General features: G+C 55.5%; 8 protein-coding genes across 8 annotated transcripts; 5 read left to right on the top strand and 3 right to left on the bottom strand.

Moving 5' to 3' along the window:
- Positions 1-85: 85 nt before the first annotated feature.
- Positions 86-1,367, bottom strand: LTHEOB_1694 (Short-chain dehydrogenase/reductase SDR; the record flags this gene model as incomplete). Its single annotated transcript, XM_035510423.1, has 5 exons — positions 86-101; positions 159-217; positions 283-466; positions 527-1,066; positions 1,309-1,367. The coding sequence occupies 5 exons, from the start codon at positions 1,365-1,367 to the stop codon at positions 86-88; spliced, it is 858 nt and encodes a 285-aa protein (XP_035366204.1).
- A 942-nt stretch (positions 1,368-2,309) lies between these two features.
- Positions 2,310-3,978, top strand: LTHEOB_1693 (Glutamine synthetase; the record flags this gene model as incomplete). The annotated part of the gene is made up of 4 exons (XM_035510422.1): positions 2,310-2,742; positions 2,841-3,097; positions 3,150-3,202; positions 3,258-3,978. The coding sequence occupies 4 exons, from the start codon at positions 2,310-2,312 to the stop codon at positions 3,976-3,978; spliced, it is 1,464 nt and encodes a 487-aa protein (XP_035366203.1).
- Positions 3,979-5,289: 1,311 nt separating this feature from the next.
- Positions 5,290-7,388, top strand: LTHEOB_1692 (Glutamate-cysteine ligase; the record flags this gene model as incomplete). The annotated part of the gene is made up of 4 exons (XM_035510421.1): positions 5,290-5,300; positions 5,353-5,422; positions 5,587-5,804; positions 5,873-7,388. The coding sequence occupies 4 exons, from the start codon at positions 5,290-5,292 to the stop codon at positions 7,386-7,388; spliced, it is 1,815 nt and encodes a 604-aa protein (XP_035366202.1).
- An 870-nt stretch (positions 7,389-8,258) lies between these two features.
- LTHEOB_1691 (Tetratricopeptide-like helical protein) lies at positions 8,259-9,936 on the top strand (the record flags this gene model as incomplete). Its single annotated transcript, XM_035510420.1, has 5 exons — positions 8,259-8,281; positions 8,333-8,811; positions 8,861-8,998; positions 9,049-9,804; positions 9,857-9,936. 5 exons carry the CDS (start codon positions 8,259-8,261, stop codon positions 9,934-9,936), a joined length of 1,476 nt encoding a protein of 491 aa, XP_035366201.1.
- A 2,435-nt stretch (positions 9,937-12,371) lies between these two features.
- LTHEOB_1690 (FAD-binding domain-containing protein) lies at positions 12,372-14,728 on the bottom strand (the record flags this gene model as incomplete). The annotated part of the gene is made up of 2 exons (XM_035510419.1): positions 12,372-14,508; positions 14,568-14,728. 2 exons carry the CDS (start codon positions 14,726-14,728, stop codon positions 12,372-12,374), a joined length of 2,298 nt encoding a protein of 765 aa, XP_035366200.1.
- A 520-nt stretch (positions 14,729-15,248) lies between these two features.
- On the top strand, positions 15,249-15,896 carry LTHEOB_1689 (Copper transporter protein; the record flags this gene model as incomplete). Its single annotated transcript, XM_035510417.1, has 2 exons — positions 15,249-15,736; positions 15,785-15,896. 2 exons carry the CDS (start codon positions 15,249-15,251, stop codon positions 15,894-15,896), a joined length of 600 nt encoding a protein of 199 aa, XP_035366199.1.
- An 847-nt stretch (positions 15,897-16,743) lies between these two features.
- LTHEOB_1688 (GPI anchored cell wall protein) lies at positions 16,744-17,553 on the top strand (the record flags this gene model as incomplete). The annotated part of the gene is made up of 2 exons (XM_035510416.1): positions 16,744-17,148; positions 17,284-17,553. 2 exons carry the CDS (start codon positions 16,744-16,746, stop codon positions 17,551-17,553), a joined length of 675 nt encoding a protein of 224 aa, XP_035366198.1.
- Positions 17,554-19,729: 2,176 nt separating this feature from the next.
- LTHEOB_1687 (Glycoside hydrolase family 3) lies at positions 19,730-23,035 on the bottom strand (the record flags this gene model as incomplete). Its single annotated transcript, XM_035510415.1, has 1 exon — positions 19,730-23,035. One exon carries the CDS (start codon positions 23,033-23,035, stop codon positions 19,730-19,732), a length of 3,306 nt encoding a protein of 1,101 aa, XP_035366197.1.
- Between the last annotated feature and the right edge of the window lie 414 nt (positions 23,036-23,449).

Genomic DNA, 23,449 nt, shown 5'->3' with positions numbered 1-23,449 from the left:
ACTCCGTAAAGAGAGCGGATCCATCACTCAGCAACAAACGCAGTGAACAGACAGCGCACAAAGAAAAGGCATCATAGCATTATCATCACTTTCCGACAAAGCTACAAAACAAGAGGTGGAATCCGAAAAGCGCTTCAAGAAAAAAACAAAAGATTTACCTGCCAGAAGCAAGGTTCTGGGGAGCCTCGGAGGGCGGGCCCTCAGGGGTGACGTAGGCCTGGTTATAGAGTGTTAGGTTACAAGATTTCTCCTTTTCATTCAGATGGCGAGGAGAAAACGTACCTTGGTCATGCCACCGTCAACGACAAAGTCGGTACCGTTAACGAAGCTGGCCTCGTCACTGGCAAGGAAGACGACGGCCTGGGCCTGCTCGATGGCCTCACCGAAGCGGCCAGTGGGGAAGTGGACCTCACGGCGGTGGCGCTTGGGCTTGTCGTCACCGAGCCAGTCCTGGAGGAGAGGAGTGCTGTTTTCTCGTGTTAGCTGCTGCGGAATCAGGAGAGAGAGAGAGATGGGGAGAGCTTACTTGAGGGGAGCGGGGCAGAGGGAGTTGAAGCGGTAGCCCTCACGGGCGTGGACAATGGCCAGCTCACGGGTCATGGCGAGCACAGCGCCCTTGGAGGCGGTGTAGGCCAGCTGGGGCGTGGCAGAGCCGACGAGGGCGACGACGGAGGCGGTGTTGATGACGGAGCCCTTCTTCTTGCCGTGCTTACGGAAGGAGAGGACGGCGTGCTTGCTGCCGAACCAGACGCCCTTGACGTTGATGTTCTGGGTCAGGTCCCAGATCTTCTCGGGCGTGTCGACGGCGTCGGCGTCGTCGGCGTGCATGATGCCCGCGTTGTTGAAGATGACGTCCAGACCGCCCCACGCGTCGACGTGGTCGACGGCGGCCTTGACCGAGGCCTCGGACGAGACGTCGACGATCTTGCTCTCGATCACAGCGCCGGCGGGAGACAGCTCCTTCGCCTTCGCCAAGCCCTTCTCGAGCGCCGGGCCGGAGATGTCGCACATCAGGACCTTGGCGCCCTCGCGGGCGAACAGGATGGTGGTCTCGAGACCGATGCCACTGGGATCATGTAAGAAAATATCCAGGAATGCATCTCAGACTGCGCGGGAAATGATTTTTAAGGGGAGCTTCAGGAATCATTGAGATATCAGGTGAGATGTATCAAGCTGGCGACTGCCGGTGAAATGCTTGTTTTCACCAGTTTTGGTGATTGATTTCATCTCAAAAAGCGGCAAATCCACCTCAGGAATGCTTTGGTGGTACAAGGTAGCGGGGTAGGAGTATTGAGACATGGAGCTTACCCAGCAGCACCGGTGACGATGCAGTTCTTGCCAGCGAGGCGACCCTGGGAGCTGCTCATTGTGAAGATGGCTCTGTTGAAGGGCTTGGAGAGGATTGGAGAGATGTGGCCTTGGAAAGGTTGGTCGTGAGAGAGTGCTTTAACTGGGAGACGTCAGAGAAAAGCTGCCCCGCGATGGCACAGAGCACCTGGTGTCGGGCCGAGTGACAGCAAGCGGCGTGAGTGGCGGGTCCGCCTGGCGGTGGGATGTCCGGGGCCGCTGACTCACGGGCTATGTAATGTCGGATAGGATCGCTTTCAACCGTGAGAGCTCACGATGCTGGCGGGGCGTCAATCGCGGGGTGGAGACGAGGGGACGGAGCGCGTATGACAATCGTGACACTGGTGCGTCCAGTATTGTTTGTGCTGCGATGCGGGCATTTGTCCGATAACGGCGAGTGCGCTGGTGAGGCCAGATAAGCTCTCGACCTAGCGGGAACGGGCCCAGCGATGCCGTAATTCGACGCTTCTGGAAATTGTTCCCTGCTCCGTCCACGAATTACGGCATCCGTATAGGTTGGCATAGCGTAATGGCCCTGAGTAGTAGCTTTGCCCTGCGGCTGCTGTGAGTCCTTGCCGGTGCAGCCATGAGCGCTGCGTAGATGAACCGTCCAAAAGTATCCGTAGCTCTTCCGTCAGCAGCCAAGCTGAGCAGTCTGTGCAATGAGGTGTGAAGCCGGAAGCTAAGATAGAGGATGCTGGCCGCGCAGGGCTGAGCTGCACAGGCGGTGCGGCTCGGAATGCCGCGCCCGGCGGAGGTGTGGCTGAGGCTCGCGGGAGTGATCATCGGCTATCTCTGATATCGCTGGCTGGACGCCTGTTCGCGTCCTTATCCTGCACCCCACCAACTGCCGCGCCCATGCCCGCCCTCTAGCTCACCGACCACCTCCGCAGCCGCGCCTGCTCTCCCCATAACATCCGCTCACGCGACACGGCCCCGAGCTTCTTCAACAGTCGCCCACAATGTCGTCGCCGCAGCCCTCCGAAATCACCGTCGCGAGCTTGCCCGAGCTGCTCAAGGATGACGCCGCCGTCAAGGTCGGCGGTATTGACGTCGATGGCATTCTGCGCGGCAAGCTGATGGCCAAGTCCAAGTTCCTCTCCATCGCTGAGGCTGGCTTCGGCTTCTGCTCCGTCATCTTTGGCTGGGACATGCACGACCAGACCTACTTCAAGGAGCTCAAGATCAGCAACGCCGAGAATGGCTACCGCGACGTCATTGCCGTGCCCGACCTCTCGTCCTACAGGCGCATCCCCTGGGAGAACAATGTGCCCTTCTTCCTCGTTAGCTTCTTTGATCCCGACACCAAGGAGAGCATAAGCGCCTGCCCCAGGTCGCTGCTGCAGAGGACGGTCGATAAGCTGAAGGCGCAGGGAATGGGTGCCATGGCCGGAGGTAAGGTTATGCCTATGGCTGTCGACTGGCACTACATGCGCATCGAGCTTGCGCCCAAGTGATGTACAATTCCGTGGTGCTAATTGCTTGATGTGTAGCCGAGTACGAATTCTACCAGTTCAAGGCCCCCGTCTCCCAGGACACCAGCGAACGCAATTCCTCCTCGACCGCCGCATTTCTGAGGGACAACCCTACCCATCAGTTGCCTGCCCTGACCGAGGGTATGTTTGGTTACAGCTTGACCAGGCCAGTGCACAACCAGGAATACTACTATGGCATCTTCGACGCCTGCGCCAATTTCAGATGCGGCATCGAAGGCTGGCATACCGAGAGTGGGCCGGGTGTTTTTGAGGCTGTAAGCATCCAAAGTGACGTTTGAAAAGCCGTTGACTCTAATTCAGAGCTAGGCGCTCGAGTTCGGCGAGATTAGAGAAATGGCCGACAAGGCCGCGCTTTTCAAGTATGTGCTCCTGGCGGAATCTAGTAAACGGCTGCAGGCTAACTAGCTATCTCAGGCTCACCGTCAAGTCCCTCGGCTCCAAGTTCGGCATAACGCCCTGCTTCATGGCAAAGCCGCGCTCTGGTCTCCCGGGCAACAGCGGCCACATGCACGTCTCGCTGGTCGACGAGAGCGGCACGAACCTCTTCTACCGTGGTTCTGAGGACCCCAACCCTCCGTTCCCGGATGTGCGGTACCTGTCAGATCTCGGCCGGCACTTCTTGGCGGGTCTCCTCGAAGGCCTGCCCGACATCATGCCCATCGTAGCGCCCACGATCAACAGCTACAAGCGTCTCGTCGAGAACTTCTGGGCGCCTGTGACTGTCTCGTGGGGCCTGGAGCACCGCGCTGCCTCGATCCGCCTCATCACCCCTCCCACCGCGAGCCCCAAGGCCTGCAGGTTCGAGGTTCGCGTTCCTGGCGCCGATACCAACCCTCATCTCGTACTCGCAGCCATCCTTGCACTGGGCTGGCGTGGTGTCGAGAAGAAGTTGGAGCTCACCCTGCCGCCGCTCGGCAAGGGCCAGAACGTCGGCGGCGTAGAAGACAAGGGCCAGAGGCTGGCGAAGAGCTTAAAGGACGCCACGGCCACCATGGCCAGGCCCGGCAGCGTCGCCAGGGAGGCATTGGGCGATGAGTTCGTGGAACACTTCTGTGGCACGAGGGAGCATGAGATCAGGCTGTGGGATGAGGCGGTCACTGATTGGGAGTTCAGGAGGTACATTGAGACGGTCTAGACGCGTGTCGTCCTTGTAAAGCGTTTTTGTTTTATGTTCCGTCTGGCTCGATGTTTTGAAGCAGATGCCGCTGCTTTTTGCTACTGCGGCTCCGAATGTTTTGTCTTGATATCCCCTATCAACGATTTTTCCTGTAGGACAGTCGATGGAACTGTCTTGCGCCATTGGCCAGGAATGAGAACAATTGCCTTGCATTCTCGGGGATCGAACTGGTCGGAATAGTATGGCTACGCCACAGCTGTTCGAAAGATGATGTAACCTTTTCGGTGGGGCACACTAACATGGATCTTGCATCTTGCAGCAGCACCACCACCTTCCTCCCGGTACACGCGGGGTTCTTGTCGATCACGCTGCAAGCTTGTTCGCTTCTATCCTATTCTCCGAGACCTGAAAAGACAAGCTTCGCCAAGGACAAGATGGGTATCCACATCTCCGATAGGCCATGCGATGATCCCGCGTGGTTAGTAAGGGAGAACAGGTGGCCAGTGTTGACAGGAGCAGATGGACGGGTAAGATGCCCGACGAGATCGCACGCACTGAACAACTCGGCCGTATGCTGTGGCATTACCGATCTTTGGCTGCTTTACTCTTTCCCAGAAGTTCAGCGAGGATTACCAGGATGAGATCCTTATTTCTTTGCATTGCCCGGTCTTTGAGGCACTGAGTTACGATTGGTCCATGGCCTCGATGAGCTAGCCAAGATACTGCGCCATTCCAAGAGGTGTTTCCTACATACCAAACTGTATTTGCAGAAGCAACTATCAAGCAAGAAGCCTATAACTTCTTTATTCGACCTGCTACACTGCGTGTTTTCCAAGCCCGTTGCGCTACTGGACAGTCTCAAATCAAAGATGATCAGTCTCAATGACAATATGGGTAAACAATACCAAGGCTTTACGGCCAAACTCCTCGTCACAAATTTCGGTCTGGCTGACAACGTGAAAGCGAGATATCAAGCTACAGGATGCGATCGAAAGTAGGTGGTTGAAGTGTTGGAGGGGTAGTTGGTTTGGTTTAAGCGGGCGGACCGGGCTGCTCCCTGTTCAATTCCTGAATTGACTTCCAGGCACAATGCAACTAAAGCATATGCAGCGAATGAAAGCTCCAGAAGCTATCACGGCCCCTAATACACTATTACTAACAAGGTCTTCTTTAAGATCTTCAAGGAAGGCAACATGGAAAATGATGTCATTGCTGACAAGCTTACTTTTTGTTAATTGGCTAAATTCAATCTTACCTCAGCACCAAGAGCCTTAAAACTCTCAAACCCTCCGGAAATATTGATGCTTGGAAGTAACAAAACTTGGGAAAATGGAAGACGTGTAAGTTTCAATGTATCCTATACAGTAAATCGCATTTCTTGACCATACGCAGAGCAGCGGAAATCGTCCTCTTTCCAGAGACAGATGAAATTGCTCCTCTTGTCCGCGAGAAAGCTATTGAAGTAATTTCCCTCTAATACGAATGTTGCAGATTTCTCACAGATTATTAGGAATGCATAGATGTGTGGAGGAAAGGCCAAGAAATCAAGGATTTCCCGCCCCTCTGGGGTGATGAGGTTCAATTGAGCGCTCAATAATACTGGACACGGAGCTGACAAGCTAAAAGATTGAATACACGCTTTTGGAACTGGACGAGTCCACAAGGAAAGTGAAGTTTTGTCTGAAGGCGGACGAAGTCTTCGAGCAACTGCAGACTTCAGCAGAAGCCGGAGCCGGAGCTTACACGCAAGAGCTGGGAGGATTTCAGATAGAGTCGAAACCCGCGAAACCTTTCGACAGCAGCGCGAAATCTCTACTATCCGTAGAGCAGGACATGGTCGCAAGGTAGCCTCTTCCTCCTCCATCCCCCCTTGAACCCACCCACCTTCTTAACCAGACCTCTTGCCAACCAGGAGAGCCGCTATCGCCGCGCGCCTCGGCCGCCCTGGCAACAACGCCCTCCTCCCCTTCACCATCACCACCTTCCCCCGCTTCGGCACCCACTCCGACGTCCTCGCCTCCCTCACAACCAGCCCCGCCCTCCTCGCCGCCCCCTCCCGCTACCGCGCCGTCCAGCACCACATCACCACCCGCCGCCGCGGCGCCACCATCCCCCCCATTACCGTCCCCCTCTTCCTCGACCGCAACACCTTCTCCTCCCCCGACGCCCTCCCGCCCTTCATCGTCCCCACCAGCGTCGAAGGCGATGGCAGCAGCAGCAACAGCGGCGCCAACATCACCTTCCACCCCTCCGAAATGCTCCTCGGCGCCACGCAATGCTGCCTCCAATGCACGCTGCAAGCCGCCTCGGCGTCGGCAGCGCTCCGCCTGCACGACCGCGCTCTCGCGCCGCTGGGGCCGCTCATGCTGGCGCTCAGCGCCGCTGCGCCTGCTTACCGCGGATACCTCGCTGACACGGATGTGCGCTGGGATGTGCTGAGGCAGCTCGTCGATGATCGGGATGAGGGGGAGCGGCGGGCGCAGGGGAGGTATGGGGCGAGGTATGGGGTTGGGGAGGTGTGGTTGACGGAGTTGGGGCTGGGTGGGGAGGAGGGGGAGAAGGAGGAGGAGGGATGGGGGTTGGAGGGGCTGAGGGTGGATGAGGGGGTGGTGGGGAGGTTGGTGCGGGGCGGGGTGGAGGAAGGCGTGGCGAGGTATTATGCTGGGGCGTTGGGGCGGCCGTTGTTTGTGTATCTGAGGGCGTTTGCGGATGCGTTGCGCGAGGACGCTGATGGTGGTGAGGGAGGAGAGATGCGTGGAGGAGGTGGTGGGAAGGTCCCGCCCAATGCCAACTTCGAGGCCATGCACAAGGCTTTCTTCCCGCACGTTAAGCTCAAGCATCCTACCGCTGAGGGTGAGGGCTGGCGCGTCGAGTTTCGGCCCATGGACGTGCAGCTGTCGGACTTTGAGAACGCGGCGTACGTCGTCTTCGTGGTGCTCGCGGCGCGGGCGGTGGAGCGGTTTGGCGTCGATTGGCGCGTTCCGCTGGGAAAGGTGTGGGAGAACTTCGACCGCGCGCACCCCCGGGATGCGGTCAGGTGGCAGCGTTTTTGGTGGAGGGTAGGGGATGGTGGCGACGACAGGGTGAATGGGGTGGAAGGGAAGCGGCCCAATGTTGCGCTGCTGACTGCTGATGAGATTGTTAACGGCTGCCAGTCTTTCAAGGGGATTTTGGCACTCGTGGAGGATTACATGACGGAAGAAGGCTTTACTCTCGAAGAGCAGGAGCAGCTGCGACCGTACCTGGACTTGGTTGGTGGCAGAGCCAGCGGCAGGCTTCGCACTGCGGCGCGGTTCATCCGAGATTTTGTGATGCAACATCCTGAATATGCCCGGGACAGCCAGATTACTGAAGGTATCTGCTTCGATTTGCTTCAGGAAATTAGGAGAATGGTAGATGGAAAACGGGGTAATGCGATGTTTACTTGACGCTTTCAGCTCCATCACAGTATTTCAAACTGGTCTATATGACAGCTCCCTCCCTCATTTACTCCTAAAGAGATGTCGATTTAGCTACTACAGCTTGTAGTTGATGTGATTGATGAGATGTATCGTGATACTTGGAATGGTATTAAGGCTTACACACAAATGTAAGACGTGATCAGCGCACTAGACGCGTTGCACAACTAAATCAACGCCAGGGAGCACGTATGTAGGCTGCCTCCATCAATTACATACATAAAATAGATAGACTGTGTCAAAACAAAAACACCAGCTTTTTGAGCCAATCATGTACTGATAATTAGCAGCCGGCGCCTGTAATTAGCATGAGCCGTCACTTGGCGTCTCGTTCTGGAGAGCCTTGTAGCTACAGGGGGATATTGCAGCCGACGGTTACCATGAAGAGCAGTAAGTCCTAGGGCCTAACTATGCCTACACTCTCTCTCGGGAAAATGGCATATGTGGGCAGTTGAAGCTATCGTCTGGACGGTAGCTTAACTAGCCTTGACATGAGCAAAAAACAAATCTACACTAGCCATCAGCTGCGGAAGGGGACTGTAGCTGACCACTTACAGATCGGCACGCCTAAAAATACGTAGCACTCAAAACTCGGCAAAGCCTTGTGGTTGGGCAAACGGTCCTATTAGGAAGCGCCACAGTGTGAAAAGGTGGGCTCTGGTGGGGCGCAGCAGCCCAGTGCTCTGAACGAGGCTATGCCTTAGCTCCACCTTTCAGCTGCCTTCAGCATTGCCTTCAGCCTTGCCTTCAGCGCAAACAATATATTTATTGTTGCCAGAACCCCCAGAAATACCCCCCAAGCCTCTTACTTTTGGGGAGCGGGTGCTTCCAGTTCCAATTATGGCACCACAGCCGACCATCAAGTAAGTCACAGCAGTCCGCACTTGTCCTTCTCACCGTACTGACCATCTTAGTGCGGAGCTTGAAAGGGCTATCGAGGCTGCGAAAGAGTCCTTCTCGCGTCTTCCAGATGGGGATGAGATCTTTCAGAAATGCAAGACTGGACAGCTTTCTATTCTCGACGTCGTCAAGGCTGCCCAAGGATCATTTAGGAACAAAAAATCGACCGAGCGGCTGGAAAGCCTAGAGAAACACGTTGCGTGGCTCCAAGGCCTTTCAAGTGTCATTGACGCCGCCGTTCAGACGAAAGCCGATTTAATGTGCCCCGTATGGGCGCCCATTAAGTTTGTTTTGAAGGTCTCCAATGACCATTCCCGCACAACGGACCAAATCCTCCTGATGCTCGACACCATAGTAGAAGGCATGGGCCACGCTAGCTTGTACAAGGATCTTGAGTCGGATGCAGACATCGACACTGCCCTGTTGGCCCTCTTCAAGGATGTTGTTGATTATTGCATTCAAGCCACGGAGTTCTTTGGGCGGTCGTCATTTAGTAAGAATCTCCCAACGAAGCCATGTACCTCGCTGACTGTTTCAACCAGAGCGACTTGCAAGTATGTTAGCCAAGCCATACAAGTACGGGTTCTCCCAGATGCGAGATAGGATTCGAGAGCATACCACACATTTGCACCGTCTCGTCATAGAGAAAGAAGCCATCCGTGCGGCACAGGCTAGAGAGGGTGAGTGACTACCTCTTGTATTAGCTTTTGCTTTTCTAATAATTATGTAGAAGATCGAAAATTCCGCTGCCAGACGTGGCTCCGGCCGTGCAGCATGAACAAAGTCCACGAGAGACACATCAGAACTCGAATCTCCGGCACATGCGAATGGATACAGAGCAATCAAATCTTCTTGGATTGGAAAACCACACCCTCTACAACGGCCTCGGAGAACATGCTCTGTATCTCTGGTGTTCACGGGTGTGGGAAATCCGTACTTGCTTCTGCAATTTTCGAAGGCCTGAAGGCGGAGAGGCATAACGCCATACTCTTCTCGTTCTCCACCACCGACGCGGACAGGCAGACTAAGGATTCTGTTGCACGCTTTCTGTTATCACGCCTGCTTAGCCGAGGTCTCCGAGAGTCAGTCCACAGCATCCACGCCATGCTCAGTGACGAGGAACACCCAAGCACCCCGCAGTTGTGGGAACTCCTCCAAGATTTAGTGCGGCAAGAAACGCAACCCACTTTCTACATTTTCGATGGCTTAGACGAGGCCTCAGACGATCGTCAAGACATTGTCGATGGTATGCTCAAAATTCTTGAGCAGTGTCTGGAGAGCAAATGTCTTTTTCTTGGGCGACCGCAAGCATTCGACAATATCCCGGAGCTGGCAACCTCATGCAGTCGACGGATTGAAATGAATCAGACCCTCACGCAGCCTGATATTGAGGTTTTCATTGACACGAACATCAAGAAACTCGACACTCTTCAGAGCCAAGGTCTGCGCGCCCACGCATCTGAGATCTTGAAGAGAAATTGCGGGAGTATGTTTCTTTGGGCAGATCTCATGATCAAAAACCTTGCGCATGCTTATAGTAAGCACGATATCATGGAAAAACTTGGAAATCTTCCACGAGACTTGGAAGCAGCATATCAACAGATCTTCTCACGCCTGAAGGTACAACTGGATCCAAATGAGCAGCTGCTACTTCGCAACATCTTGACTTTGGTTGTGACTGCTCGCCGCCAATTGAGTCCTCTGGAGCTTTCATGGGCCCATGCTTTGCGGGTCTCTTCAGATCTGAACGGAAAAGTTCCTGTTCAGGAATGTCTTCTCGACAACCCAGAAAAGCGCATATTGCACGTCGGTAGAGACTTCTTCAGTATCTACGATGACCGAGTGCACCTGAACCACTCTTCAATCAAAGACTTTCTCACAAGAAGCCATTTTTGCGAGCAATCTCACACCGACACGGACCTCGAGAAGTTTCGCATTGACCTAAAAAGCTCAAATGCACTTCTTGCAAAGCTTTGTCTTGATTACTTGGACATGGAAGACCATGGATTTCCCATAAGAGAACCAGACACTCTCGACAATCTCAGGAAGTTGCATCCGTTCATGGCATACGCATCCCACAATTTCCTTTTCCATGCACGGAGCCCAGGATTAGGCCTTTCTGGAATGGAAGATAAGCTACGGTCGCTGTTCAGCTCAACCCGGGTGATTTCCTGGCTCGATCACCTGATGATTGTTTGGAGCGAAGCCAATTTCGACCCGTATTTTTGGCTGATAGACTCAACGCCCACTGCCAGCAAGGATGATGGAGCATTTAGAGGGCTCATTGAAATCCTCTATGACCAAGCAAACCAAGAACTGGCTTTCCGATCGAAAGAATTCGGGGATGATGATGCACGAACTGAGCACCTCAGAACTTTGATGCCATTTCTGAATTTTGCCATGGGCAGTCCACTAGATCTGAAAGTCTTCTGGGACATCAAATACGCTGATAAAGAACCAGCGAGTGGAGACGCTTCAACATCTTCTGCCAGTCACTCGCCAAATACTGTTGCTGCTGCACACGCTATCACAATTCTCGAAAATGCTAAAGCCATCAACCCTCAACGCCAAGTTTCCATAATATTGGGAATCCTCTCTCGGATGCGAAGGAATTTCCTCGATCCGCTCCATGTGCTTTACAAGCTGGTCCTCAGCAAGGCACTCTCGCTTCCTGTGTACGCGGTTCTTGGTATCAGCCTGCTCTACTTCAATAATGGCAGGCACGAGCAATCATTCCAGATTTGTTCAAGAATATTGCCTCGCATTGAAGGCAGCAGCACGCGTGAAGCAAGCTGGACATACCTACTAATTGGTTGCTGCTTGTGTTGTCTTGACCGGGAAGACGAAGCGATCCCTTACTTAGTTCGTGGTTCGGGAAGATCGGAACCAACTCCCGATGTCACTAGATTCTTTCTCGGACACGCATTCCACAAGTTATCTCGGATTGAAGAAGGTGTATCTACACTGCGATCAGTAATGGAAAAAGACAAAAGAAGATACGGCGACACGCACGAATGTATGGTCTACAGTGGATACTGGCTAGGCCGCCTATTGGAATATCAAGATGAGCACGAGGAATCCCTCGCATGTTATCGCCATGCACTTCAGGTCTTCATCAAGAACCAGAAAAGATCCTTTCCACACTTGATCCAATCACTGCTAGAAAACATACGGAGGCAGCTTCATCAATCGGGTCGTTACCAAGAAGCGATTTCTTGGTCGAATGAGAATTATATGGATATTCTTGAAAGATATCCCAAATGGTTCCAAGCCAGCGCAAACTGTTCATTGGGTTTGTCGTATTTCTGTGCGAGCGACAAAGATGAGAGCCTCCTTCCACACGCGCTAAATTGCTTCGAGAAGGCATATTTAGCAGAAAGAGAATGCCAAGGAAAGCTGGTTTCAGGAAACATCCTTAATGATCTCCGATCCCTCAACAGATTCACATCATATCAGGACTACATAGAGTACGTCAGGCTCTTGGGAAAAGCGTGGGGTTTCCATAGTGGGGATGGTTTATCGGATACAAAACAGGAGCTTGTGTGTTTTCGGGAGGCGCTTGATCTTTTAGTTCGGAATAGAATGAGTTCAGAAGAGGGAGAGGAAGAGGAATCGGAAGAGGAATCGGAAGAGGAATCGGAAGAGGAAGATATTTAGTCTGTCTGGAAGGCATGCGCCAAGTTGTTGTTTAGATTTTTCACAAAGGATGGGTTTGTCTACTTTGTTTTGCTTATCTAGATATCTGGACAGTCCTCTTCCAATCTCATTGCACTTATCCACTCAGTCGTCTATCTTCCGCTGGTCATGGCCCGATCGAGGGATATAAATACCGACACAATCACATGCGTGCATGCAAACCCTCCTCCACGCACACCTCCTGAGCGTAAACCACTTAAGAATTTGAATCAAAACGCAATTCCATTTTCCAATCCTGCCCTCATTATTCCAATCCTCTTTGCCAAGCCGCCTTCGTTTTTTTCTCTCTTTCTTCCCTCCTATCTTTCCCGCCCTTTTCTTCTTTCTATCTCTCTCTATCTCTCTCTCTTTCTCTTTTCACCACCCAAACCCCTCAACATGACACCACACGCCCTGCGCCCCAGTCCCTCTATGCACAGCCCTCTCATCGCTAAGCCGGACGACAGCAGCGCGCACGTCGCAAGCCAGGGCGGGAGGCCCGCACACGACGACAGCCGTCTCGCCGAGGGCGCGCTCGAGCACGCGGCGGGTGATGGATTCCGGATGCGGGCGGCCAGAGAGAAGGGAGACGGCGGGGTGGATATGCGGTTGTAACAATGATGGCACTGGCGGCGGTGTGGATGGCCGATATGGGTTTCTGGTGGAGGTGAAGGACGGGGATGGTTGGAGCTGACGTGGCGGTTGTTTGCTGCTGTTGTTGGCGTTGTTGCAGCAGGTGCAGATGACGGGTTGGATGGCGTCGGTGGGGGATTGTTGTGATGATGATATGCCTTCTGCTTCTTCGACGGTGGCCTGGCAGCAACACGTGCCCTCCACGCCGCAGGCTTCGTCTGCTGTTCCGGTCTCCAGCGCGGACTTGCGCTTTTCTTGCTCGTCTGATGAGTGGGTGGTAGAGGTGTCGCTGCTCCGGTCTTCGAGCTCGGTGATGCGGGTCCCGTCGTAGCTTCGTTTGAAAAAGGTCTTTTCGTTCAGGGGAGTGTTGAATATCGGCGTTGGTAGGGTGGGTGGTGTGGAAGGGGGTTTCATGCCGCCATCATCGCTGTAGGTAGTCTTACTATCGCCGGTGAATGAGGGGTCGCACGTCACATAAACACTCATGTCAACATCGAAGTCTATGCCAACTTCACGGAGCGCTGCCACTTCCTCGGCGACCTGCGACAGCTGCGCAGCGAACCAGCTACACTGACCGCGTGACTTGACAACCCAAACGAAACGGACGCGGCGGGTCACGACTCCTCCCATGCGCAAGAGTCTGGTTTCATAAGGCGATGCGCCCCTCCGGCTTCGTTGATGTTGGTTCTTCCAGTGCACCACAATGTCCCGGAGCAAAGGTACGGTGAATGTCGCGCCGGTGCTGCCGGCGAACAGCACCACGCTGTCGAACTGCCGGAGCGGGCGCAATCGTCCGTACGGTCCGTCGATTGCGACGGCCTTTCTCCGCGCTTCTTCCAGATGCACCTCTGCAGGTAATAGGCGCAGCTTCTCGGCGTGCCGGAAAAAGCGCGCTGTCGCGCCGCCTTCGCTCTTCACGTAAAATTCCATTTTTCCGTCTTCAGGGATGGATGCAATCGTGAACGGGTGGCTTTGCAGCGGAACGAGAGTGTGGCAGGATAGGAAGACATGTTGGCCGGGCATCCAGCTGATGGGTGGATTGTGAATAGTGATGCGGGTGGTGTTGTGGGGTAGAGGAGTGAAAGATGCTTCGCAGGCCCATAAGCGGGACGTTCGCCCCTCCTTACGCTGGAAGGGATGAAATATGGAGAAGTTGTTGTAAATAACCCAAATAGAGCGGACGAAGCGGTCAAAGCACACCAGCGCAATAGGGAGGATAATGTAAATTCGGACGTATAAGGGCCAGGAGTTGACATGCATATAGACGAAGGCGATGAAGACAGCCATGGATCCGAGATGCTGGAGGACAAAGAATTCATACGATAAACCGCGGATGGGCGCGACGGAACTGAAGACGATCCATAAAAGTAGGCACCATGAAATCAGGCCGTGCTGGGTGATTGGGTCAGTGGTGATTTTGCGGCCGATGTAGTTGTAGGGGGCCCAGTCGGCGAACCAGTAACCCATATGGATGGTAACGGTGAGGAGAAGGCATCGTGCTGTCCAACGGTGCAGCCAGTTCAAACGCTCGTAGCTCGAGCCAGTTAGCCATCCGATAATATTGTTTTTCCCGGCTAAGAGGAAAATTAGAGGGAGCTGGGCGATGGAGATGCAGCCCGTCCGGTAGCCGATGTCCTGAAATGACCATTGGTCGCTGAGGTCGAAATGGTAAAAGCACAGTACCAGGAGAGTGACAATGTTGGCTGCAACAATGCTCGTCCGACCAACGGTAGGCAAGTGGAAAGTGCGGCCCTTGATAGTAAGTGGAGAGAGAGTTGCATTGCTTGCCTCTCGGATGATGGCCGTTGCGGTTGCATTGACGCGCAATAAGAAGGCCTCAGGCTTGGCTGGTTTCGCATGGCCACGGCGAGCAGCAGACAATCTGTATGTGTTGCATCAGCACAAGGCCTTGGCTGAGCTTAATCCAAAACCGGAACTGACCTCTGCCGACAGATAAGGATGTTCCCAAAGTTGACGAGGGCGGCAATTCCGATGAAGGAGCCCACAACAGCCCAGTAGTACTGCATCAGAAAGTCGAGCGAGGGAACGCCGGGCACGCTGGACCCCATGTCCATGCCGCCCATATCCATGTCCATGTCCATCTTGGCGTGCTGCGGTATCAGAGCTCAGGGCGACAGGTACATGGTTCCGTGGGCGGGGAGTCGCGCGCAGAAAGGGCTTGTTGTGTAGGAGGAGAGATTGAGAAACGCGATAATAATATCAGTGGAATGCGGGTGGAATCTTGCGGGTGGCGCCCGGAGGCGGTCCAGCCCTTGGCTGTTTCAGCCAATCGCGCGGCCGAGAACTCCCTCAAACTCTCTCTGCAGTTCCGTTTGCCGCTTTTGGCCAGCAAGACACGAGCAAGCCTTCTGGACCTTGTGCCTCCACAGCCTTTATTCCTTCGCATTACCTGGCTGCGACTCGGAGAGCCGCACCTTCGTCTTCATCTTCCTGGGTGCCAGCCATCTGGGTAGTACGTGCGCAACATTCCGTCTCACTGCACAACCATCGCATGATAAAAAACCGCGACGCGTCCTGCTGGAATCCACCTGCCCAACAAAGTGAGCTATTTCAAAATCACGAACTCGCGAACGCCTCGAGAGACCAATTCAACCCGCCAACATGCAGAGACGTCACGACGATGGGACAGTGACCATGGAACTGGGCAGTCACAGCGGCCACAGCTCCAGCTCGAGCAGCAGCAGCAGCAGCACGATGTCTATGGTCTTCGCCAACGCCGTTAACACGCCGCTCTACACCAATTCCTTCACCCCGTCAACGATTGGCCAGTACGCGGGCATCTGCATCTTCCTCATCGTCCTGGCCGCCATCTTTCGCGGACTCTTTGCGGTGAAGCAGAAGCTCGAGGAGCGGTGGCTGACGCAGGCGCTTGAGCGGCGTTACATTGTGGTAGCAGACAAGCAGCCGGCGGCGGAGCGCATCGAGCGCGACGACAGCTCACGCAGCGCCGTGCTGACTGCGAACGGCGTCGAGGAGCGCGTCACCCTCGCTCACCGGCTCGGCGGCGGCTCCGTGCAGCCGTGGCGCTTCACTGTCGACCTACCGCGCGCGGCCGTGGTTACAGTCATCGTGGGCGTGGGCTACTTGCTGTAAGTTCCCTAGTTCGACACTCTGCTGTGGAATGCTAACCATGCCAGGATGCTCGCTGTGATGACGATGAATGTTGGCTATTTCCTATCCGTCCTCGGTGGCACCTTCCTGGGAGAGTTAGCGTTTGGGCGATACTCGCAGGCACCCGACCACCACTGAACCTTTGGCAAAGTGACTTTTGGCGTTACGAGTTACTCCAGATCAGACTTTGCAACTGGAAGAGCCACCTGTTATCTATTTTTAATCGGCATTGCAATCGGTCGCACAGCTTCCCCCCTCGCACATATGTTTCGCATGATCAATGCGTAAAGTAATTGGGACGCAGTCTTGAAATCGCAGAGAAAGATAGTGGTCGGGCGGCTTTCGGCGCTGGTTGTGAGAGCGGGCTGGGCCGTCTCCACATGCAGCCAAACAAGCTCATCCTTTCTCCGCAAAAGCTGACCTACGTGCAGCCCATTCCTCTTCCAGTCTAGTCTTTCCGATAATCTGCTCAATTGCGCGCATCCTACCACCCAACATCCCACTTAGAATTCACCACCCGCCTTCATCCAGACCACAAAACGCTCCGTCGCGTCGCACCACGGTACATGTCGACCAAAGTGGCGCCCGCAACGCACGGCTGATGCGGCTCGCTGCTCGCGCCTACCATCTGCAAGCGCCACCGGAAGTGCCGCGTTGAACGTCTCAAACATGCGCGACCTACGCGAGCTGCGATATTCGGCGTCTGGATCGTGCCTGCCGATTCGTGCCTCTCCACTTCTTTCTATAAAGCTTCCCGCGTGAGACGGAGTTAATCACCCAAGCTCTCATCCTCAAGCTTATCCTTTGCCCTGTGAAACCTTGCCCAGCCGTGGCCCAAGCTCCTTCTGTTTACACGCCCTCCTCGAAAACACTTCCCATTGCCTGCTTCTACCACCTTCCAAACGCCGTGAAAGCTGCCGCAAAGTCTAATTGACATCCTCGTCTTCCAATCCAGCTCCCTCACCAACGAGAACACCACATCGCCATGCTCTCCCACGCCCTCATCTTCAGCGCCTTCAGCGCCCTCGTCACCGCGCACTTCACCCTCGAATGGCCCACTGCCCGCGGCTTCGATGACGACAAGGAGCCCAACTTCCCCTGCGGCGGCTTCGACAGCGTCTCCAGCAACCGCACCTCGTTCCCGCTGTCCGGCGCGCCTATCCAGCTGAAGATGGGCCACACCGAGTCGAACGTGCAGGTGCTGCTGGCCGTGGGTAATGACCCGGGCAGCGCCTTCAACATCGAGCTGCGCCCGACGTTCCGCGAGCGCGGCCCCGATTCCTTCTGCATCGGCGGTCTCGACATCCCGGCTAGCGCGAACCTGACGGCCGGCATGAACGCGACGATCCAGGTCGTGACGAACGGCGATCCCAACGGTGGCCTGTACCAGGTACGTATAGCCAGCACAACAAATCGGCGGACTTCGTCCCTGTCCTGGTCGTCCAATACTCTCTCACCTTTTCACTCCCAACATCACTCTCGTACCTGTATCCTAGACGCGTCCCACTGACTGGAATCCACACAGTGCGCCGACGTCACCCTGACCAACCAGACCCTTTCGACCGACGAGTACAACTCTCACTGCACCAATAGCTCCGGCGTCACCTCCCAGACCATCTCTAACCCTCGCAATGCCAACGAGACAAGCGAGAGCTCTTCTGCCTCCGGCACCACGTCCTCCACCGCCGCCAGCGCTACTGCCTCGAAGGGTGCGGCTTCTGGTGACCTTGGCTCGTGGAGCGGTGTCTGGGCGTTGGGCGCCGCGGCCGTTGGCGGTGCTGCCGCATTGTTGTAAGGGTGGGAACCGATAGCCTTTCTGCGATGTTGAGAGCAAGGGAGGGGCGAGATAATTAAGGATAAAAGATATACCCACGGATGACTTCCTTTGGCGGGATGGAAAGCGAGGAGATAGAAAACAAAAAGACATGTAAGGGAGAAAAGGGAGACAAGGAGCCAAGGGCTGAAAGGAAGATCAGGACAAACACCCTCAACGGCTGAGACTATCTCCATAGGTGATTAGAAGAGGTCCAAATTCAATGGCATGCCCTAAAGCCAGAATATCTACCCCATTCGAGGAAATGGTGATCACATATGGTCATACTAGACTCCACATGTTGACTCCAAGCGCTATAGAAAACCTCGCTTGAGTCTAGTACACGCTAGAGAATGCAAGGATACTGTAGTGAAATTACACATCTCTCACGGCATTAGCATCTCGTGTTGTCGTGATGACGTCTCTCGGCTCGTTAGTCGTCTTGTCTCACTGCGCGTTGCTCCAGAGTGAGGCACTGTCCTACCCATCTGAGAAATAAGCCCCATTGCGCGTCATAATCTGTGTCCAACTCTCTCTGTCACCCGCTATTCAGTCACAAGGCTCTCGAATTATCCGCCAGCAGCGTTATTAAACTGCATTCAGCTCGCCGTGCATCCAACACGCTGCCTGCACCGCTTCGCGATCTTCCAAGACGCCCAAACCTAGCTTCTCTACAGGTTTTTGCAACGGAAAAAGCGGTTCAGTATCTAGCGGGCTGTTCATCGTGAGTGGAATATCGTTGATCCTACTTGTCCATACCGTCCATCCGACGAAAAGCCGTTCTCAACAACACCGAGTCTTTCAAACCTTACTCAATGCCACGGGGGATGAATCAACAACAGAGCCTGCGCAGGTTTGCAAAAGATGTTAGAAATGCAGCAGCCCATCCTAAGGCTCTTGGAAATGTCAATCCTGCCCCGCCGCGAAGATGATCGTCTCCAGGTGTGCGTTGGAATCACTTCCTCACATCCGACGTAAACACGCCCACGCGTCCGAGAACGAGATGTCGGCCATTACAGGTACCGGCACCGCTAAAATAAAGCAGATGCGATCTGCCAGTGAGGGTGGCGGCCCAGGGTTCTATTTATATATTTGAGTCTTCGACCCTCACTTCATTGACCCGGCCAAGAATACCAGTAACGAGTGGGGAGTTGACGCAGACGCCCTCCCTGCTTAAGCTGTGACTTGGCCGCCACACGCGAGGGTGGGGTACGGTCGGGTTTGGGTGTAACGGGAAAAAACAGGCGGTCCTCGAAGAGCCTGTTTCTGTGCCTACGGGCATAGTTTTTTGTCTCCGACGAGGCGCTTCCTTAACTTATGGTAGTAGATAGATATTTATTTTTAGCACGCCTGTATGTAGCGATCCGACTACCAACACAATTGAATTGACTGGCTTTTGCAAAATGCTTTTTGTCGTGCGTGATCTCGAATGAAAGGCCAGCGGTTCCCTCATTGTTTGTAGACTCCGCCCTCTCACTTCGACGTCCCATTTGCCGTCTATTCAGCTCATGTTTTTAGAGCCTACCCGCGCTTCTTTCTCTCCGACGCGCGCTGCGCCAACTCGCTTACCATACACGTGCGCTTCAATTTTCAGTCGAGGTAGCCATTTCTCTACCCGCACGTTCACCTGGTAGGACGCCTCTTTCGGCGTTTGCCTAACAACACTGGACAACCCGCCACCCTCATGCCCTAACTAACCTTTCTGAAATACCGCCTTCCATCTTTTGCCACCCAGCGCGCTATAGACTACTATGCCTTGATTTTCTCCAACAATCCCCTCTGCCTTCACTTCAACATAATTTGCTTAGTCCCGATGTCACAAAGCGCGCACCACCATCAGTCACCTCCACGATCCAGAAGAACTTTCCTTCGTATGCATGTTGAATTTGACATCATTGATTATTCAGCCTACAAGCGCTATAGTCCGCTCGTCAATATATCCTACTACTCGGAACTTGCGATTTTTCAACCAGTGCCATACCCTTCTCTCTGCACGCGTATGCATCCAATACATCCATCTCTGATATCCACGCTCACTTCAGGCCGCTGAAAAAAACCGGAAACGAAAAGAAGAGCTCATTCCAATAACGCCACCCACCATCGCCATGCAAAAGTTCCCGATATCCTCCTCCCTCCACATCTTAAGTCGGCACCTCACTCAAATCATCCCACTCAACACCAAATCCCTACTACTCCACCCGATCCAAACCCCAAACTCCTTCGTCCCGCCGCCGACGGTCGGCATGACCCAGTTCTGCCGCCTGACGTCCCAATAGCTCAGATCCCTGCGGGTGATGGCGAAGCTGGCGCGCAGCTCGGAGCCGGGCTCGCCGGCGGGGGCGAGGGAGAGCTTCTCGAAGCCGCGCAGCACGCGGACGGGGAAGTCGATGACCTGCAGCTGCGCGATGACGGCCGGGTCGTGCATGTCTAGAGGCAGGTCGAAAGGCGGGCGCGTGGTGTTCGTAGCATGATGCGGGTCGCTGACGTTGGTCGTTAGGAATGGGCTTGTAATCTTGCCGTCGTCGCTGATGATGCCTTCGTCTACGACCGGCTTCTTTCCTGTTGATGCTTTGTCGTCGGTCTTGGTGGTGGTGGTGATGTTGGCCTTCGTGTAGCCCTTCCCGAAGACCGACGGGTTCTCCGGGTCCGACCAGCTTTCCGGGTACGAGATGTACAGCTGCGGCACTGCGTGGCCGCGGATAGGACTCAGGTTCTTGATTGTAAACGACACGTTTGCGACGTACGTGTACAGGTCTGGGTTACCGCCCGGCCCGCCGCCTGCTTCCGACGGCTCCGCTTGCAGCTTTGGGTCGGTAAGCGCTGGCGGCCATGCCTTATCCGGGGTACCGGGGTTCTTCGTGCCGCTGAGGCTCGTCAGGTACGGGTAGATGTACTTGCTGAGGCGGCGGAAGCCTGGCGGGAACAGCGCGTCCTCAGCCGGCCCTGGGTTGTTGTCATAGGTCGGCGGTGCGGGGAGAGTCTTCGAATCCGGGCGCGGAGCAGGCAGGAGTGTCTTCTTGGTCGGGTCGATGACTATCTGGAGCTCGGAGAGCTCGAAATCGCTATACGAAAGGCCGTAGCCGAATTCGTAGCGCGGCGTTAGGCCGACTTTGTCGAAGTAGCGGTAGTCGATGTAGAGACCCTCAGTGAAGTTTTGCTGCGGGACGACGGCGTTTGGGTAGTACATGACGTGGCTGTCCGGGCCGTAGTCGTCCTCATTCTTAGCAATCGTGTAAGGCAGGCGGCCGCTTGGGTTCACATCGCCGAAGATGACATCGGCGACGGCGTTGCCGCTCTCCTGTCCGGGCAAATGCGCGAGAAGAACGGACTTAATGTTAGGAATGTCGATCCAGTTTTCCAGGATGACGGGCCCAACGGCATGCACGACAACGATAACAGGGCTATCACCACCACCACACCTCTTGGCCACAGTCTTAACGAGATTGTCACCTCCCTTTTGCGTGTAAAGGTCGTTCCGGTCGCCCTTGATGCCCTCCCAGGAGATGAAACCCTCACCAGCATCGCTGTTAACGAACACAAAGCAAAGATCCTGCTCCTCAAGCGCACGCTGCTTTGTCTCAGGAATCTCGTTGGCGGGGTATTCATGGAGAAGAGTCATATCGATGTCGAATTGACGTTTAAGAGCCTGCAGCGGAGTGATGAGGTAAGGGAAGTCGGCAGCGCCGCTACCCCAACCCGAAGCCAGCGTACCTTTGTTGCAGCCACGGTCAGGGCAAGCGTTGCGACCATCGGGATTCCCAGTAGCATCCTCGCCGTAGACGCCGATGCGCATTTTGAAGTCGTCCTTGGTCGATATGAAGCCGCTCGCAATACTGTGGCCCTGGCGGGAAATGGGCAGAGTGTCGTCGTCATTCTTGACCAGCACAATACCCTCGGCAGCGATCCGGCGTGCCAACTCGCCATGTTCGCCGTCTTCCTGGACGTCCACAAACTTGTTGACCACGCCGGTAGTCTTGTCGTCGCTACCAGGATGCAGCAGTCCGATTTTCTCATCCGTCCAGGATGAGAAGTTAGGTCCGTCTTCAGGCCACCTCTCCTTGTTGTCCTGGCCGAGCTGGTACCAAGCCGCCACAATACGCGTAACCATGTCATTCAGGCGTTCCATCGGCACCGAGCCATTCAGTGCCGCCCTGGTCAGTTCCGGGCCCCACAGCGCCTTTCCATCCTGCCACCTCAGTCCGTCGCCGGGCATGCTCATATCCAAGCCGGCCAGCGCGCTCGCAACACCGCTGCGCTGGGCCAGCCAGTCCGACTGGATGAATCCTTGGAAGCCGAGCTCGTCCTTGAGCACGCCATTGAGCAGCTTGCTGTTCTGGCACGCGTACGAGTTGTTGACCTGATTGTACGAGCACATAACGCTGCCGACGCCCACACGCACGCTGTCCGCGAAAGGCCAGGCATAAACCTCGTGCAAAGTTCGGTCGTCGATATTGGACGAAATGGCATTGGGGGCGCCCCATTCGAAAGACTGGCGGAAATGTTCCTGCTCATTGCCAACCCAGTGCTTTGCCGTCGCAATAACGCCTTCGTCCTGGATTCCCTTGATCGTCCATGCCGCCGCCAGTCCCTGTAGCACCGGGTCTGCTCCAAAGCCCTCCCAATTGCGTCCGCCCGCCGGCAACCGGCCAAGCGGTCCCATGGCGGGGCCCAGCAGCACGTTGACACCCTTGCCCTTGGCCTCGCGCGCGTGCGCCTGTCCGCGCAGGTACATCAGCTCCTTGCTCCAGGTGGCGCCGACGGTGATGCCGGCGGGCCAGGCGGTGGCGTGGTCGACGAAGCGCAGGCCCAGCGGGCCGTCCTGCAGGCACAAGCTCGGGAAGCCCAGGCGCGGGACAGGGCCGGTGTTGCCCACGCACATCCCCATGGACCAGCCCACGCCCGTCGTCACGTTGACCTTCTCGGCCAGCGTCATGTTCGCCACCAGCGCGGCGGCGCGCGCGTACGCCTCGGCCCACACCGGGTCCGCCCCGCCGCGCGGCGACGGGTACCACGGCGGGCTCTGGCCCTCGAGCGGGCTGGACCGCCACGCCCACATGCCGCCGGCGCTCAGCAGCAGCAGCAGGGCGAAGACGAAGAGCAGCGGCAGCCAGCACCACAGGCGCTTGCGAGTGGGTATGCATGCCGAGACGAGGCGTGTCCACGGCCTGCGCGATGAGCCGCCGTTGCGCTGCTGCCACGAGCGGCCGGCGTAGGCGTCGGCGCCGATCTGCGACTCGGAGCGTGGGCGGCGTCTCCTCTTGCCCGTGTCGAGCGGTGTGCTCTCCTCGTTCAGCGGGTCGAATTCGTTCAGGTCGGCGTCGTCGTCGGACGAGAGGTAGGCGGCGTCGAGCGAGGGGCGCAGGTTGCTGCTGGCGGAGCCATTGCTGCGGTGTTTGCGGGGCGGAAAGTCGTCGTTGATGTCGACGGCCTTGTACTTGCCGCGGAGCTCGTAGTCGTCAGGCATTGTACCTTGGTGGAGTATAAAGCTAGAATTGTCAGAGGTCGGTCTCACGCGTGGGCGGCGTGAGGAGCTAAGGAAGGTGTCTGCATCGGCGCAGAGGCGGGAGGCAGTGAGAAAGTGCAAAAGTGAAGGAGGCGTTCGACCGGGGCGTCGATGTGTAAATGTGGATTAATTCTGGCATAGAGGCTCCTGGCTGGCACTGGGCGGCGTCGGTCCGCCCGCCTGAAACGCAGCTCGTGTGCATGCGGTCTTGGCAGCAGGCCTTCTTGGCAAAGGCTTGGTCCTCTAATTGACAGGAGGCAATCCTGCGCGTGCCTGCTTGTCGCCATTGATCGCGGAGCAGAAAAAAAGAGAGAGTCGCACCAAGAAGTTTGCTCGCCGCAGACGTGCAGTCAGCCTTAACCAGCCCTGTCCTGC

This window comes from Lasiodiplodia theobromae (genome assembly GCF_012971845.1).
Source record: "Lasiodiplodia theobromae strain AM2As chromosome Unknown scaffold_4, whole genome shotgun sequence".
Lineage (NCBI taxonomy): Eukaryota > Fungi > Ascomycota > Dothideomycetes > Botryosphaeriales > Botryosphaeriaceae > Lasiodiplodia > Lasiodiplodia theobromae.
The sequence above is the reverse complement of the archived record's forward strand: the minus strand, read 5'-3'. Positions and strand labels throughout refer to the sequence as shown.